The following is a 16,551-nucleotide window of genomic DNA, read 5'->3' on the forward strand; positions in this document are numbered from 1 at the left end:
TCAGTAACTAACACAGTACGCTAATATCACTACAATATTATGGACTGAAAGATGCACTTTCCGGATATAAACACCTTGATCAAACTACTACCGTTGTGTGGAATTTTTGCCGCATTTTGTGACAGGCTAATCTATACACACACGACTTTCTGACAACCTACAGAGTCCAGTTGTACATCTAAGTTAGCGAGAAATGCAGAGATTTCTTTCTCCCATTCGCCGTGCGGTGTCAAACATTCCATTAAAACTACACTCTTGCATCAGTTCCTCGTATCCAGTATCTTGTTTGTCATGGGGGGCATGCATGAAATGTAACTGAATGAAAGTGAAAGTGCCAAACTGCAGTTAAAGTCGACAAATTACAAATAATAAATAATAAACATTATTATTTAATTAATAATTAAATTGGGTGAGGCAGCGGCGCAGTAGGTAGTGCTGTCGCCTCACAGCAAGTAGGTTGCTGGGTCGCTGGTTCGAACCTCGGCTCAGTTGGTGTCTCTGTGTGGAGTTTTCATGTTCTCCCTGCCTTCGCGTGGATTTCCTCCGGGTGCTCCGGTTTCCCCCACAGTCCAAAGAAATGTGGGACAGGTGAATTGGGTAGGCTAAATTGTCCGTAGTTTATGAGTGTGTGTGTGAATGTGTGTGTGGATGTTTCCCAGAGATGGGTTACGGCTGGAAGGGCATCCGCTGCGTAAAAAACTTGCTGGATAAGTTGGCGGTTCACTCCGCTGTGGCGACCCCGGAATAATAAAGTGACTAAGCTGTCAAGAAAATGAATGAATGAATAACAATTAAATTAATAATGTCTATGCAAATTTAGTCACTGTGTTGTTTTGCCTCTGTGAAAATCAGTGCATGCTCGAACTGAAACTCTTTTCACAATTTAATGCAAACCCTTCCCTCTTTCCCCACTCGACACTCCCACCTAAACAGAGCTGGTCTCACCCACTTTCCTGACTTTTTTCAAACTAGAGTTGTGAAAACACCCTGCTGAGATGCAGGGCACGCACCGCGGGGGGGCCCCGCGTGATTAGGGGGCCCCGCGTCGACGCGATTTTCAATAATTGATAATCCGGCAACCGCAATAATCAAACTCTTGGGAACAACTGTGGTCGGAACCAAAGTTCACAGGTCTGTGTTCTCTGAACACCTCTCAAGCGGTGGACTACTTCATTCTGATTGCTTGCCGCCAATGTTGCCAACTTAGAGACTTTGTCATTAGATTTAGCGATTTTTCAGACCCCCCTAGCGACAAATCTAGCAACTTTTTTGTGTGTTATTGGAGATTTTTTTGTAGACTGTCATTTGTCCATACTGTACCGTCCCTACTCTTCTCAACAAGCTGCGTGTGATGCCGCCGACTCCTCCCCCGCCTCACAGCACTGACAGGCGGCCCAGTCAGTCCTCGTACAGCAGCCTCTCCCACCTGCAGCCCGAGAGCAGATCACCCCTCTGTGTACCGACGACAAATGATTTAGCACAGGCAGTGTGAAGGTATTTCCCTTGTACAGTCAAACCGATCTACTCATCCTTTATTTTAACAATTTAATTGGACCGTTTATTCTTTTCTTGTTCACAATCACAGATATTTTAGTGACAGTTTCTGAACTTGTCTGAGTTTATTACATATGAGAGATTACTGCACATTCACTACACATCTATAATGACATACTGTATTCAAACAGCAATACATTTAGTTAAATAAACATACTTATATAAAGTGTAGTGCAATTATAAATACCCCTTTATTAACCATAGGCTGTTAAACAAACAGAAACGGTAGAACGTGATGACGTCAGTGATATGCAAATTGACGTATGACGCATCCATCCCCCCCCAAACTTCATCAGGGGGCCCCGTCAGCGATCCCTGCAGGGGGGCCTCCGCATTTTGCGCTACGCCACTGATGTGAACCCACTCATGTTGGCCAATCAGAAAGGAGAAAACAATGCGCACACTGACGTCATGAGGCAAAAACTTCGATGTACCCAGAGTTTCAGAAAATCTTCACGTTGGCTTTTCAGAAAGTTTCAGTTTTAGTTTGCACAATCATAAAGCACTGGGTGATTACTCGGGGTGTGACGAGACGCTTACTCCAAGAGACAAGACGAGACACAAGATTGGGTTCACGAGAATGAGACAAGACTTTAACAAAATTTTTAAGAAATCTTCAAATATGAAATATATGAATTGAAAATAGTTTTATTCAACTGAAAAAAAAAACATAACAAATTGCAAAACTATTAAGTGCTATTTTTTTTATATCAGTTTGTAATCAATGCCATTTTACTTTTGTTAGTTTGCATGTTCTATATGACATGCGCTATTGGTGAATTAAATATGCTAAACTGGCCGTAGTGTATGTGTGTGAATGTAAGAGTGTATGGGTGTTTCCCGTTGTTGGATTGCAGCTGGAAGGGCATCTGCTGCGTAAAACATATGCTGTATAAGTTAGCAGTTCATTGCACTGTGGCGACCCCTGATTAATAAAGGGGTCTAAGCCGAAAAGAAAACAAATGAATGAATGGTTGCAGACTGGTGTTTTTCACTTGACATTTGCATAAAGTGGAGAAATGCCCAACCTATCTGATGCTCTTGGCAGCTCTCAATGTTTTCTCTGTGCTACTTTCAACCCCATAATACACGGGTGTCCAAACTCAGTCCTGGAGGGCCGGTGTCCTGCTGAGTTTAGCTCCGACTTGCTTCAACACACTTGCATGGAAGTTTCTAGTATATCTAGTAAGAGCTTGATTAGCTGCTTCAGGTGTGTTTGATTAAGGTTGATGCTAAACTCTCCAGGACATCGGCCCTCCAGCACCGAGTTTGGACACCCCTGCCATAATGCACTGCGTGGGTGTTTTCGCTCAACTTATATATGAATAAACTGAAAACACTTGCTACGCTGTGCTCCCAGTGAAAATGTGCTGTAAGGATTCAGAGAAAAAAGAAAGAAGAAAAGCAATAACAAAAGGGGTAGCTCGTTATTTGATGGTGGGTGTGTGATTTTGCCAATTACAGTAGGATGCGATCCTGCATTAACATCTATGTTGATCCTGGAATGTCATTTTTGTTCAAAAAAATTAATCCATATCTAATCCTGACCCCTAACACCAACCCCAACAGTACATTATTGTCAACATCAGTAGGAAATACTAGTTGGATAACAATCATGTAGAAGCACATGACTGTAAGCCTAAAGTTACACCTAAACTGTTAACGTATCTCCTAATTGTCTGATTGGAATTTTGTTCCAGCATCAAAATAGATGTTGATCCTGGAACATGTCCTACTTGGTGAAATCCCGTATTTAGTTACCATTTATAAACCAGTCATTTCTCAGCCAGTGACATTGCACTGTACACTTTAAGTACATATACTGTAAAATATGTATACAGCAACCCAAATAAGACAGAGAAAAACGAGAGTAGAAGCTTTGAGTGAAAGAAAGCATGCGATGAGAGACAGTTTGAGAATATTCACGATGTTTGATTTCTATGGTGCAACGTTTGAGTGGCAGCTTTGTGTTTCAATAACACATCTCGCCATTGTGTTCATTTTCACATCAAAAGAAAGCTGCAGAACTGAAACAATGAAAAGTGACAGAGCAACTGAGCTGTACTTATTATGCCAGACGTTTCCTCTGCTGTTCAAATACACACAAATTGTAGAGCATGAGAGAAAGATGCTGAACTTGAAGGCAGATCTCTTCACTTTCGCAGTCGCGCAGTGCAAAATGTTAGGTTTAGACATCTGCTTTGAAGTGAGATTAACATGACAGAACAATCTGAAGTCTAACACACGCAAGTATATGAGGATTACGGTCTACTTCATGCGCTGTTTAAAACATCTCGCCCTCTTTCACGGAAGCTTAGGTCTGACGTGACTGTATGAAGTTACTGAAAGACTTATGAACGGTTCATAAGGCTAAATTATAACAGCAACTCAAACACACAGCGAGCAGGAGAAAGTAATAACGACAGAAGCAAACTGGAAATGAGACAGACTTCCTACACTCCAGGCATTAAATCAGAGTATGGTACAGGAGGCAAGATCAGCAAAAGGAGAACGACAGACTCCGATATTACCGTATTTAATCTCTTTAGAGGCATAACTTCTTCTGAGTGCTTCAAGGCTTTAAGCCACTTGCCATAATTCTACAGACATTTTTCATAAACTGAGAAATCAATTTTATTTTTATTCCACGTCCGTTTATTCAAATATATTTACAAGCTCCAGGGGTTTCAAGCAGCAAACAAATTAAAGTGTGATTTTTTAAAGCAAAAAAGAAGCATTATACATTTTAACAAGATTTATCAACACTGTCTCACGGCAATTCATAACTTTTTATATTATTGGTTATTTTGTTTTAAATTTGTATGATCTCATTTGTACAATCAGGGTTCATACACATTTTTACTACAAAAATTCCATGAGTTTTCCAGCACTTTCAAGTCAATTTTCATGACATAATGTTTCATTCAATGTCAGAATTATTAGCCCCCCTTTTAATTTTTTTTTTCGCTTTTTTAAATATTTCCTAAATGATGAGCAAAGAAATTTGCACAGTATGTCTGATAATATTTTTTCTTTTGAAGAAAGTCTTATTTGTTTTATTTTGGCTAGAATAAAAGCAGCTTTTATTTTTTTAAAACATTTTAAGGTCAAAATTATTTCAGCTTTTAGTATATTTTTTAATCTACAGAACAAACCATTGTTATACAATAACTTGCCTAATTACCCTAACCTGCAGAGTTAGCCAAATTAACCTAGTTAAGTCTTTAAATGTCACTTTAAGATGTATAGAAGTGTCTTGAAAAATGTCTAGTCAAATAATATTTACTGTAATCATGGCAAAGACAGAAATTGGGGAAAAAATAAACAGGGGGGCTAATAATTCTGGCTTCAACTGTATAAATATGTTTATCTAACTTTTCTAATTTAATGATAAAAAATGATAAACATGCTATTTATCATTTATCTGGTGTAATATTAATCAGCACTTTATTTCTTGAACTAGCCATTAAAATCCTTTTACTGCACTGACATTCTGTTATTTACATCGTGTTTTTAGATCTTTTTTCCTCCTCTCTTTTGCAGTAGCAACAACACCTTCCTTTTCTCTCTGCACCTGAATGATCTACAATGCAATAAATCTCCAGGGTTTCATAACTGCCTCTATTCAAGTTCTTAAAAAGAACAACCATTTGCGGTACTTATTTCTGAAGGTTACTTAAGCTGTCTTCCTTCTCATTAGACGGTCAATTATCGACTTCACAGCTCCTCTACAGTGCGAGCAAAGTCCTAGCAACCTCCAAAAGCCTTTGTGAAATGTCTGCGCTTTGGGTTAAATATCATCCACTTTTATGGCTCTTAGGCTCTCTCCTTTCATCTGTTTTTTTTTTTTTTTTTTTTTTTTAGGGGGGGGGGGGGGGGGGGGGGCTTTTTTGCTGTGGGACTTAATCTTTTATACTACACCCAAAAGTGTCTGAAATTTCAGCTCAAAATAACCCACAGATCATTTGTTATATCATGCTTTAGATGCCCTTATTTAAGTGATGTTTTACAAACAAATTTCAGGAGGAGCATGTGCAGATGTTTCAGCATTTCTAATACTGTACATCATTGACAATCATTCTATTATCCTATCAGCATTATACCAAACCCTTATAAATACCAAAAGGTTGTCCTACCTGCATTATCTCACGACTTTAGCATCGCGCACCACTCTGACACCTCACCTCCTAAACAATATCTGCGCCGGGATAGACACTTCACTCCAACCCCATCGTCTCTTTCTTTTCCGATAAGGGGAATAACTCGAGTCGGGGTGTCTTTTCCGCTCAGAGCTCAGAGCCCTCTCCCTGGACAGCACGCCAAATATGCTTTATTCTTAAAACATCTGAACTTGTAAAATGGAAGCAATAGCATAGCTTTCATGTGTTTTTAAGAGCAAATCAGCTGTTGCTTCCCATCAGCCTTTCCTGAGAGCAAAGTCTTTACAGCCTGTGCCTCAGATACTCTCAACATATCGGTTTAGTGTTATCATGACTATTGTTTTCATTCAATTCTTCATCATTCTTAAAGGTGATCTGCATGCATCTTAAACTCTAGTAAATTAAACTTGTTTAAATTTGGTAATCTTTTTTAACAGCTGAAATGGGCTCACACACACGTGCGCACAGCCAACTGCCAGAAAAGGCCAACACGGAATCTGAGCATGCAGAAATAAGCTGATTTCAAGCCCATCATTGAGTCTATTTACTGTCCTTACATGTAAATTTGTGTAAAATTATATATTATTCTGTTTTTAAATTAGTTCATATTTCAGTAATATTAGGGACTAATATGAAAATGTTCATATGAGGTATTTAAAATATACTTTTAAAGTAATATTTTCTGTCTTTTAGTAGACATTACATGAGAGACCTTTGTTTACCAAATAGAAGGATCTATTTAGATTTGCATTGTGAACATTAATTAAAAGTTAAAAATGTATCCTTTTTTTGGTCACGCTATATTTTGATAGTTCGTTTGTTGAATTTAAGTTATAATGCAACTACATGCCAACTAATTCTCATTAGATTATAAGTAGACTGTTAGGTTGGGGTTGGGGTTACGGTTAGCGTAAGTTGACTTGTACATGCAAAGTTTCCTATAGTCAATTAAATGTCTGTTGAAGGAGCAGTATCAACAGATATTAAGCAGACAGTCTACTAATACTCGAATTAACCATCAAAATAAAGTGTTACCTATTTTGTATTAAACATATTACATTTTTAGTTATGATACTCCCAAAATCATTCCGCATAAATCCGCTGATTTTTTTAACAATTTTCTACAGAAATAGCATAAAATGCCCGCATTTTTGACTAGACCTATGAGTGTTAAACCAAAGTTCTCTTTAATCTCTTATTAACAGCTTTTTAAAATATTTTGAGAAATCATATCAGAGATCTTCAAAACGCATTGCTATTCTCTAATGAATCAATTCTGAGCGTTCTTTTTAACAGCAGAATGCGCTCTAGGCTAGATTTTAACCATGAACTTGAATGTTTATGAGGAAGATTTCTTGTGCTTTCTGCCGAGTCATTGACACAGTGAGCTGACAAAAGGTTCATTCATGATTAATTTAGGCTCAAGCTGTATTTGTAAGAAAGTGGATGCATACAGTATGCGATATTTGCTGTTAAATAGTCCATAAATATAAAAGTTGGGACTTTTGAATTGGACAGTTGCCATCTATGGTGGATGAGAGAGCTCCCGGATTTACAAAAAAAATCTTAATTTGTGTTAAGGGTTTGGAAAGACATGAGGGTAAGTAAAAACATATATTTTTTTTTATTTTTGGACAAACTAGTTCTTAAGCCTCGACAATTTCAGAAGGCATTTCTATGTGGAGTTTGCATGTTCTCCCCAGGTTGGCGTGGGTTTCCTTCGGGTGCTCCGGTTCGCCCCACAGTCCAAAGACATGCGATATAGGAGAATTGGGTGAGCTAAATTGTCCAATTGTGTGAATGAGTGTATGGGTGTTTCCCAGAGATGGGTTGCAGCTGTAAGAGCATCCGCTATGTAAAAAATATGCTGGATAAGTTGGCGGTTCATTCCGCTGTGGTGACCCCTGATGAATAAAGGGACTAAACTGAAAAAAAAAAAAAACGAATGAATGAAAAATCCATTAAATGTCAAACATTTGTAGTTGCATTTTGAATTTTAACAGTAGATACATTTTATCTGTAAGTGTTCCTCTTAGAAAACAGCATAGTAAATGTTTTTTAGTGTATCGGTTGATGAGCAGCTGGGTAAATATAAGAGAACAAACAAAGATACATATAAATAAGTGTAAACGTATGCAAGTACAAGTTATGAACTGCCAAGAACTGGCCTTGTAAAATGGGAAAGAGTCTTTTGTTGTGCATGCTTCCCTTGAGTGTCAAGTGCAGAGTCTGTCTTTGGTCTGATATGAGAGACTCCAGTGGCCGTCATGTTCTACATTCTTTTTGTTCTTATTTATAGCTCTCAGACCTGCGTGTCAGAAGGAACGTGTCAGGATCTGGAGTCCTCCTTCCTGACTGCTGATTGCCTGTTAGTGTTTCCATTACTCAACAACAAGAGGTGAGAGAGAAGAGCCCCTTGGAGTGTACGTGTCAATGAACCGAGCGACATTATCAGGACATTAATGCAAAATCTGCCGAGTGACAAACATGGAGACGACTCTAAAACTCTGAGGAATTACTGTCATATGAGAATTACATCAAAACAATGTGCACCCATTTCCAAAAATGGACACATGTGGATGACAAGGTGGTGCGAATCTCTCCCATTTGCGTCACACAACAGATTTGTTGTTCTTTCATGCATCATGACATTTATTATGCTCCTTACGCAAGTTTACCATGGTTCTTATGGCCTTTTTGTAGTTAATCCATGGTAACTAACATAGCTTTAACCATGGTATTTTAGTAAACCTGTGGTTACAAATGGTAATCAACAATATGTTAAAACTTGGTTGCCAAACTTTAACTAGGCTATATTAAAATCATTGCTCATTTCAATAAAGGACCTCATCATTTTCAGATGGCCATAGAGCAGAATAATCAACAAATCAAAGACAAAAATTCAAGCCTCAATGTATCCAAAAGACACTAAACATAAGCAAAACATTCTGTTATTCTTAATGATGCAAAATAAATCTCATACAAAATACGCTAATTAAGATTTTGGTTATGCAGCTACATCTGAAGTAGACTTGTGTACTAAAATATCAAAATACTCATAATGTATTATCCATATGCGGTAATTACAAGCAGATTTTACATTTGATATGCAGACATTGTTTACTTAACCCAAGTAAGCAGTTTATCTACACAGTCTCTATAAACGCCAAGAATAACACGCGTCCTACCTGCCATCGCGGCGCTGACGGCCACTGTTGTGATGAGGAAAGCCTCGGCGAGTGTCGAGGCCCACGGTCGACTCAGTGATCGCATCCTTACGAGCAGTACAACGGCTTTGGGGACCCGGGGTTTATCATTCCCCCGTCCCACAGTCGCGGAAAACCTGCGCCTGTAATGTCTGTGCAATGGCAGTCAGGTCTGCAGTGGATGAGGAGTGTTTACGGTGTGCGGGATCGCTCGCTGCTGCAACTGATGATGCTGATGCTGATGATGCTGCCTGTGCGCTGCGTGACTGATACGAAGAGCTGAGCCGATCTCTCTCACTTTGAGTCTGAGCGGAGAAAATACCAGAGCTTGCGCGCTCGAGCTACGCAAAACATTGTCGTCATCACGTCTGGGCGTCTGCGAGCTGTCGATGCGTACGTTGGATAATTATTAAAAATGCGTTTCAACAGACGCTCATATATATATATATATATATATATATATATATATATATATATATATATATATATATATATATATATATATATATATATATATAATTTTTTATAAAAATAAATTTAATTATGTTGACTTGAAACTTTATTTTGAGTCTGCTTAATAAGAAAGCTACCAAAACAACTGAGCTGCTGAAATTTTTTTTATTATTATAAGATCATTAATAATATCACGTATCATAATAGCATATCAAAATAATATCATTGGTCATTAATACTATATCATACAATAATATCATTGGTCATTAATAATGTCATTTATCATATCAAAATAACAAACATAATACTTTTGATCAGATCCCTTTTGGTACGCCTATGTAACACTCTTAATAATTTACGTTTTTTTTAAGACAGTGGTTCTCAAACTGTGGTACATAATATATACATATGTAACGCGGAGGAATGAAACATGACATGCTACACACATTTCAAAATTGATCAAAAATCATGTATAAAATATGCCACATATGGCATATAGCCTATATTTCTGAGGTAATCTGCCACGTTTTTTAACTGTGCAAAGTTGAAGCTTCTTTACTGGGCCTACTATGCTACTGTATTTCAATTCTGCTCATTTTGGTGGTACACGGAGAGACCATTTTTTTCTGAGGTGGTACTTGATAAAAAACGTTTGAGAGCCACTGTTTTAAGATATTTATGTGTTTTTTTATAGCATTTTCTTTAAATATTTGTTTTTCTTTTATGTATGATTTTTTCCCCTTATACTTTGTATCATTTGTGTAACTAGTTGTACAATGAATATGTATTTTTTTTATTCAGGTCACACAATATTAGTAAAATTTGAGGTTTTATGTATCTCCTGTTATTAATGTAAATAAATAAATAAATATTACTGCAAGTTCATCTTGGTTCAGGCCAGTGTTCAGGATTTGGTGCGGCTAGCGTGACAAAAGTGTGCACTGCCTCCTGCTGGTGTAACCGATACACCACACCACATTTGGCGAAATACTTCAGGTGAACACCTATAAATAATGTATTTAATAAACCAATTAATAGGAGATACTACTTATAGCACTTACTAACATCAAATTCATATTCATGTTAGTTCGTAGTGCATTGATTTGAACAATCAACTTTTAGTTAATTTGAAGTGTTTAAAATGACTGCAGTCCAAGATCTGTTCAGCTAATGTAAACAACTAAACCATATTGTAAAGTGTTACTATTATCAGATTCAATTGAGTAAACATTTTAAAAACAAAAATATATCAACTGTCTGTCAGTGAATGATTTATTTTTTTCAAAACATAACAATAAAATAAGTCACAAAAGGATTTGAGTAGCATACAATTAAAAAGGTTAAGATGCAGTATAGTACCAAGTGCTTGTAACTAATAAATAAAAGAAAATATATTCAGTTACATCCAAGTTAAAGTACTTGTCATTTCATAGATAAAACTGCACTTAAGAAAATCTCAAACAGCAAGGAGGAAACCTTGTGGACAGATGCATCGAAGACAACTATTTGCACAACAAACATTTCAATTTGAAATACAAAGATCTAATATTAGTATCTGGTTTTCTGTCAGTGGCGCTGTACTAACATGAATATGAATTAAATCGACCTACGGTATTAAAAAAAAAAAAAAAAAAAAAAAAAAAAACTCACCTGTCTTAAATAAAATGACACGCATCTCCACAAAGACCCACAACCCTCTGCAGCACAGTATCCTCAGCATGAACTAAAACTACTACAGTGCACATGCAACCCAGAGATTTGATACGAATTTGATAAAGCAAATACACATAAAAATAAAAATAATAATAATAAAAATGAAAAGCTCAACAGTGGAAAAGCCACCATTTGGAAAATCACTTGAATTCATTTGTACGGTTTTGGAACTGGGATTAAAATGATGCACTCTTTACCAGTTAAACCACAGCATCAGAATATCTTCTGTGCAGAAAACTGACATTTCCTTATGCCATTTTCAGCAACAACAAAAATTGCTTAGGCATAAAACAAACTTACATTAAAAAAAACCTTTTGAAAAAAATTAAGTTCAGTGTCTTCAGTTTGAATTCTGGGCGAGGCAGATGATTTTGATCAATAAAAACAATCTGATGCAACAACATAGTTTAAATAAGGCAACATATGCTATTAACATCGTGCAGAATGTGTCTGCTTTACGTCATGATTTTCAGCACACTCAGAAATGATTGAGAATCCTAATAGTGTTGGATTTCGTATATATGATTAGAAAGACATTGTGACCTACTGTAAGACGTGTATATAATCGAGTCCAGCTCTGAGTGACGTGATTTTTTTTTTCTAAGTGCAAAAATTGTGACAGCGTGACAAGAACAAAAATAGACACTACAATAGACACTAAATAATGTCTATACAGTCAGAAATGTGAGACTATAGTGAAAATAAAACTCTCTTTTAAAGGGATAGTTGATCAATTACCCTGCACTTTTCCAAACATGGATTGTTTCTTTTTTATGTTGAACACAAAACAATATATTTTAAAGAACGTTGAATACCATGTCAAACATTCTTCAAAACATCTTTTTTTAATGTTAACACAAATAAGAAACGTATAAAGGGTTTGGAACTACTTGTGGTTGAGTAAACAGTGAGTTAATAGTCATACCTGGGTGAACTATCCCTTTAAGAGCAATGTGTGATGCATTTCCTCAATGTTTGCAGGTATACAAACACATTAACTGAATAGTCTTTTCACTTGTGATCCACGTGTGCACTTTCTCCCTTCCCAGTGTCCTCTCCTGTTTCAGCGTCATTACATTCCTGCTTTTCCATTGGATGCTTCTCTACTTTTACCTCATTAGCAGGCGACTGGACTCCACTGTCGTCCTGCTGTAACGAACAGATGGGCTTTTCCGTGTGGGAGTCTTGATTACCCTCCGTAATGTGATTTTCCTGTTGATCTGATGCCGTCACGGCCTCCACTTCCCTAACGGCTGAATCCTCTGAACCTAAAGGTGGATCTTTATTTGTACTTCCTTCCATTTCTTGTAAATGAGTGTCTGCTTTTACCTCGGTTTCCTCTTTCTGCGTCCGATTCTCTTGTTCCTCTTCCTGAACTGCTTTGTCGATTTCTTGAATGGCACAATCTATTGCTGACTTGCTCTCTGTGTCCTGTGGTGAATTTTCCATCGTTTTCTCTTCCTCTTTTTGCGGACTTCTATTTGTAGGTGGCTTCTCCTCAACCGCATTTCTGTTCACATCCTCTTTGGTTCCGTTGGGCACTTGCTTCTCCGATTTTTGGGATAATGAGGTGTCTGAATGTACCTCGGTCTCCTCCTCTGGAATTTTGCCCACGTTGGGCACTTCCAGACATGACTCGTGGGGCAGCACTGATGCGGTGCCCTCTAACTGGATCATGGAGACCACCTGCTTCATCCTGCGCCTCTTCTGAGCTTCGGGATCTCCAGCGTTTTCTCCACCTGCCTCCTCCTGGCCTCCTCCATACTCCTCAGCCCAGTCGATGGCAGGGTTTTCTGCCAGGAGGTGAAGGTTTGGGTCGCTGTTGGTCAAAACAATGCTGTCTCGGTATAGGTTGTGTCTCCTCTGGACTGCTGCTTCCTTCACCGCTGGAGACATAAGAGGAAATGTTGATCAGACCACACTGATGGCATGAATGCATTGTGGAATCTCTAATAACATTTATTCCAAATTTCAAATAAAAACTATAGTCATTTAGAGAATATGTTGGTAGAATATGACAATTTGTAAAAAAATAAATAAAAAAATTACAAAAGTGTTCAGACTTCAAGATATTGCTTGATAATGTTAGCAGATTTTGCATGCTGTCCCGGGAGAGAAAGAGAAATTATTTTGAGTTCATTGTCATTTTAGTTTCTCTGGCTATGCTATGGCAAAAAAAAAAAAATAGATCAAGTTTACCATATTTTATAAATAACACTTTTTTATAATTAAAAAAAATATTCTAAAAATTAAAAGTAAATCAACAGCAATAAATACACAAGATAAAAATACATAATTAATAATAATGATAATATAAAAGACAAAAATCTAAAACTATTCTTTGCTAAAACAATTGTACAATTTTAGAAGCATTCACATTTAAAAAATATTTCATTTTAAGTCTCTCCAGATAAAAAAAAAGTTCTTTGATAACATTAAAAATAGGGCATTCCACAAGTACATGTTTAACAGTTTGGTTTCTGTTGCAGTATTGACATTTTGGGTTTATTTTTTTCTCCAGAGAAAATGTTCTGTCTCAGGAGAGAACCCTGAGCTTGGAGATAAGTCAGCCCAAGGCTCTCGCCTGGTCAATAATCATGTAAGAGGGTACGAGATCAGGTAGTTCTCCAGAGCTCCCAGAATTCGTTCAGCCTTTTCCTTGATTATCGGGAGCAGCCCTAGAGAAATAGAGCGCCAACCACACCAGCGCATGCCCATGCAGTGAAAGCTTAGTACATACAGTAAGTACTCATATACTGTTCCTATTGGTTTATTATATTCACTTATGCTGCTTGTCTTTGGACTGTGGGAGGAAACTGGAGTATCTGGGGCAAAATTTCATTTGGGTTATAACAGTTTAGACATTGGTCACTACTTCCATAACATCAGTGCTTTAAACTCATCTTGTTCTTTGAAAGAAACCTTACCCATCATTATATCTTTCATGACCGTGTGCAGGACCACTTCCTCAAAGATGTTCTCCACCAGAATGAAACGAGAGAAATCCTCAAAAATGAGCTCTTGGAAGCGAGGGAGCTCCTGCAAAAACAGAATACACCCTATGTCAGAGTGTTTTTTTTTCCAACAGATAATGCATTACTGCTATAAGAACAGCTGCAGGACTTACAGCAGAGCATGATGGGGAGAGCTGTTTCAGCATGTAGGGGATGAAGATCTGCAGAAGTGCCTCTCTGAAGAACTTCTTACGAACAGTACTGCTGTCATAGTCAAATTTCTAGAGAACCAATGTGGAATAAACACAAAAATCAAGTTTAAAACGATTCCAAAAGGTATGATAAGGCAGGTGGACATTGTGTTTTACCTTGATGACCCGATCCTGGCAGCGCTGGATGGTTTTACAGAGATCTTCTCCTTCCTGGTCCTCCAAACTCTGGTGCAGCAGCTGCTCAAACGTGTACACCGCGTCATCCATTTGCTGCACAAATCAGATAAATATATCCTTAAAAATAATATAATAACCCACACAGAGTTGCAGATTAGACAAGGCAGTGCTAGTTGACAAAATAATCTTGGATGTGCAAATTGTAGGCAATAAGCATGTTTTATGCAAGGTGTCTGTGTGTGTGAGATTAGAAAACAAAGCTTAAAGAAAGGCCTCGTAAAAATATTCTAATTGTTTTATTCACTGTGGTGCTGATCACAGCATCAAATGTTTGATGATAATAATAATAATAATAATAATACATTTTATTTATAATGTGCTTTACTAAACCACAAAGCCCTAGAACAGAGAGAATAGAATGCAACAAAATAAAGGATTCAACATAGAGAATGTTTAATGATTTAATATGCTATTACATTTTAAACAAACATTTTTACATGTCAATCTGTTCATGCCAGAGATAATGATTTAAAAAGCTGATTCTTTATAATAAAGCTCAATTTATTAACATTGTCACTTTTAGTTTACTATTAATTTCTTAATGTTTAATAACTCATAACTGTTTTATTCAAAGGAGTTACTTACTGTAGGTTAAAGTAAACAGTAAAAAAGCAAACGTTAGTATAGTAAAACAAAAATGAATACTACCAATGACAGAAATTTTGTAACAAATGTAGCTGTTTCTCACTTTCAACATTTACCAAAGAGGTTTATGAGCCTTTTGCAATTAAATTTATTTTAAACATTAGTTTACGGTTCATTTCACAGTGGCAACCTCTAAAAGAGAGACTAAAGCTGAAGGAAAATGAATGAATGAGTTTACACTAAACATTTGGTAAGACTTGATTTTGATGGTCCCCATTGCACATTTTGTTGACTAAAAGATGTCAATTACTTCTCATTTGAGTATTAGTAGACTGTCTGCTTAATATCTGCTGATACTGCTCCTTCAACAGACATTTAATTGACTATAACTTACACTAACCCTAACCCAACCTAACAGTCTACTTACAATCTAATGAGAAGTAGATGTAGATGCAATGTAACTTAAATTCAACACAATGCGTTAAAGGAATCAAAATAAACTGATACCAAGCATTTATACAACGAAGCAAACAGAAATGTATACAATCTCTTTTGTTATTATACATGTTTAAAAAGCCCTTTTTCGCAGCTTACATTATGTCTGTATTGCAATAAAAGCTTCAACAATGATGAATACGTGCTACCTTTAAAATGAATCTTATTGTATTCTAGCCTTTATCCAAAGTTAAGCAGGATTGCGTCTAAGATGGAAATAGACCTGAAGAATACATTTGAAAGTACATATTTAAAATTTTAATGGTTGGAAAGTATTTGTACATAGCCAAGAACAGGGAGTGGCTATAAAACACAATTCTAGTAGCATTGACAGTGAAACTAACAGATATAATACCATGATTACTCTTAGCCTGGTTGTTCTGGTGCAGCTGCAAAGAATAAATCTCCATAGTAACTTAATTTAGTTTAATTTAGCCTGCTATCGCGTGACTGAGCAGAAGCTAAATTTTAACAAGGAGAGCTCGAAAATCCCAGCTTTATCTAGCTTTTGTGCAATAGCCACTGTGAAATTTCCAAGCAAAAAAAAAAAAAAAAAAGACAACAACAAGCATTTCACAAGAAACTATGGTCTGCTAATCCTTATTACCACAAGGGGGCGTATTTCACCACATGGAAAGGGTGGATCAACATTTTGGTAATTCACAACACTCAAGTTCAATCATGTTTCTCCACTCCCAGTGCTCTGAAAATCTGTCTCTACAGTAAAAAAAAAAAAAAAAAAAGCTTTCATATGAAAGGGTCGATACAATCCACAGTCATATGCTAGTCTATAAAAACACAACCATGTCATTTAGTGACCGAAATGAGGTTTAACATCTCAACCACAACAGCACATACCTCCTCAGGGCCTACAGTTTCATACAAAACAAAAACCTCAAACCAAACCCTAATTGACACACAGAAACCACTTGTTTTGCCGTTACAACCTCCTTCCTAACTAACAGAGATGTTTCTATACATC

General features: G+C 36.9%; 2 protein-coding genes and 1 long non-coding RNA gene across 4 annotated transcripts in view; 1 reads left to right on the forward strand and 2 right to left on the reverse strand.

Moving 5' to 3' along the window:
* The window catches only part of npdc1b (neural proliferation, differentiation and control, 1b), a 41,634-nt gene extending 32,407 nt beyond the window's left edge, over positions 1 to 9,227 (reverse strand). For both annotated transcript variants that reach the window (XM_087253546.1, XM_087253545.1), the window contains exon 1: positions 8,903 to 9,227. In XM_087253546.1, the coding sequence (XP_087109672.1) occupies positions 8,903 to 8,987 (85 nt within the window). In that variant the 5' untranslated portion in view covers positions 8,988 to 9,227. The remainder of the gene's footprint in view (positions 1 to 8,902) is intronic.
* Positions 9,228 to 9,489: 262 nt separating this feature from the next.
* On the forward strand, positions 9,490 to 11,018 carry LOC147844000 (uncharacterized). Its single transcript, XR_015491270.1, has 2 exons — positions 9,490 to 9,747; positions 10,046 to 11,018. It is a non-coding gene; the product is annotated as an uncharacterized LOC147844000 (long non-coding RNA).
* Positions 11,019 to 11,969: 951 nt separating this feature from the next.
* niban2b (niban apoptosis regulator 2b) overlaps positions 11,970 to 16,551 on the reverse strand; it is a 59,122-nt gene continuing 54,540 nt past the window's right edge. Inside the window, 4 exon segments of the mRNA NM_001326382.1 lie at positions 11,970 to 12,972; positions 14,014 to 14,125; positions 14,214 to 14,321; positions 14,409 to 14,522. Of these exon segments, the coding sequence (NP_001313311.1) occupies positions 12,098 to 12,972; positions 14,014 to 14,125; positions 14,214 to 14,321; positions 14,409 to 14,522 (1,209 nt within the window). The 3' untranslated portion in view covers positions 11,970 to 12,097.

This window comes from Danio rerio, chromosome 5 (genome assembly GCF_052040795.2).
Source record: "Danio rerio strain M-AB ecotype USA chromosome 5, GRCz13ab, whole genome shotgun sequence".
NCBI classification, from domain to species: domain Eukaryota; kingdom Metazoa; phylum Chordata; class Actinopteri; order Cypriniformes; family Danionidae; genus Danio; species Danio rerio.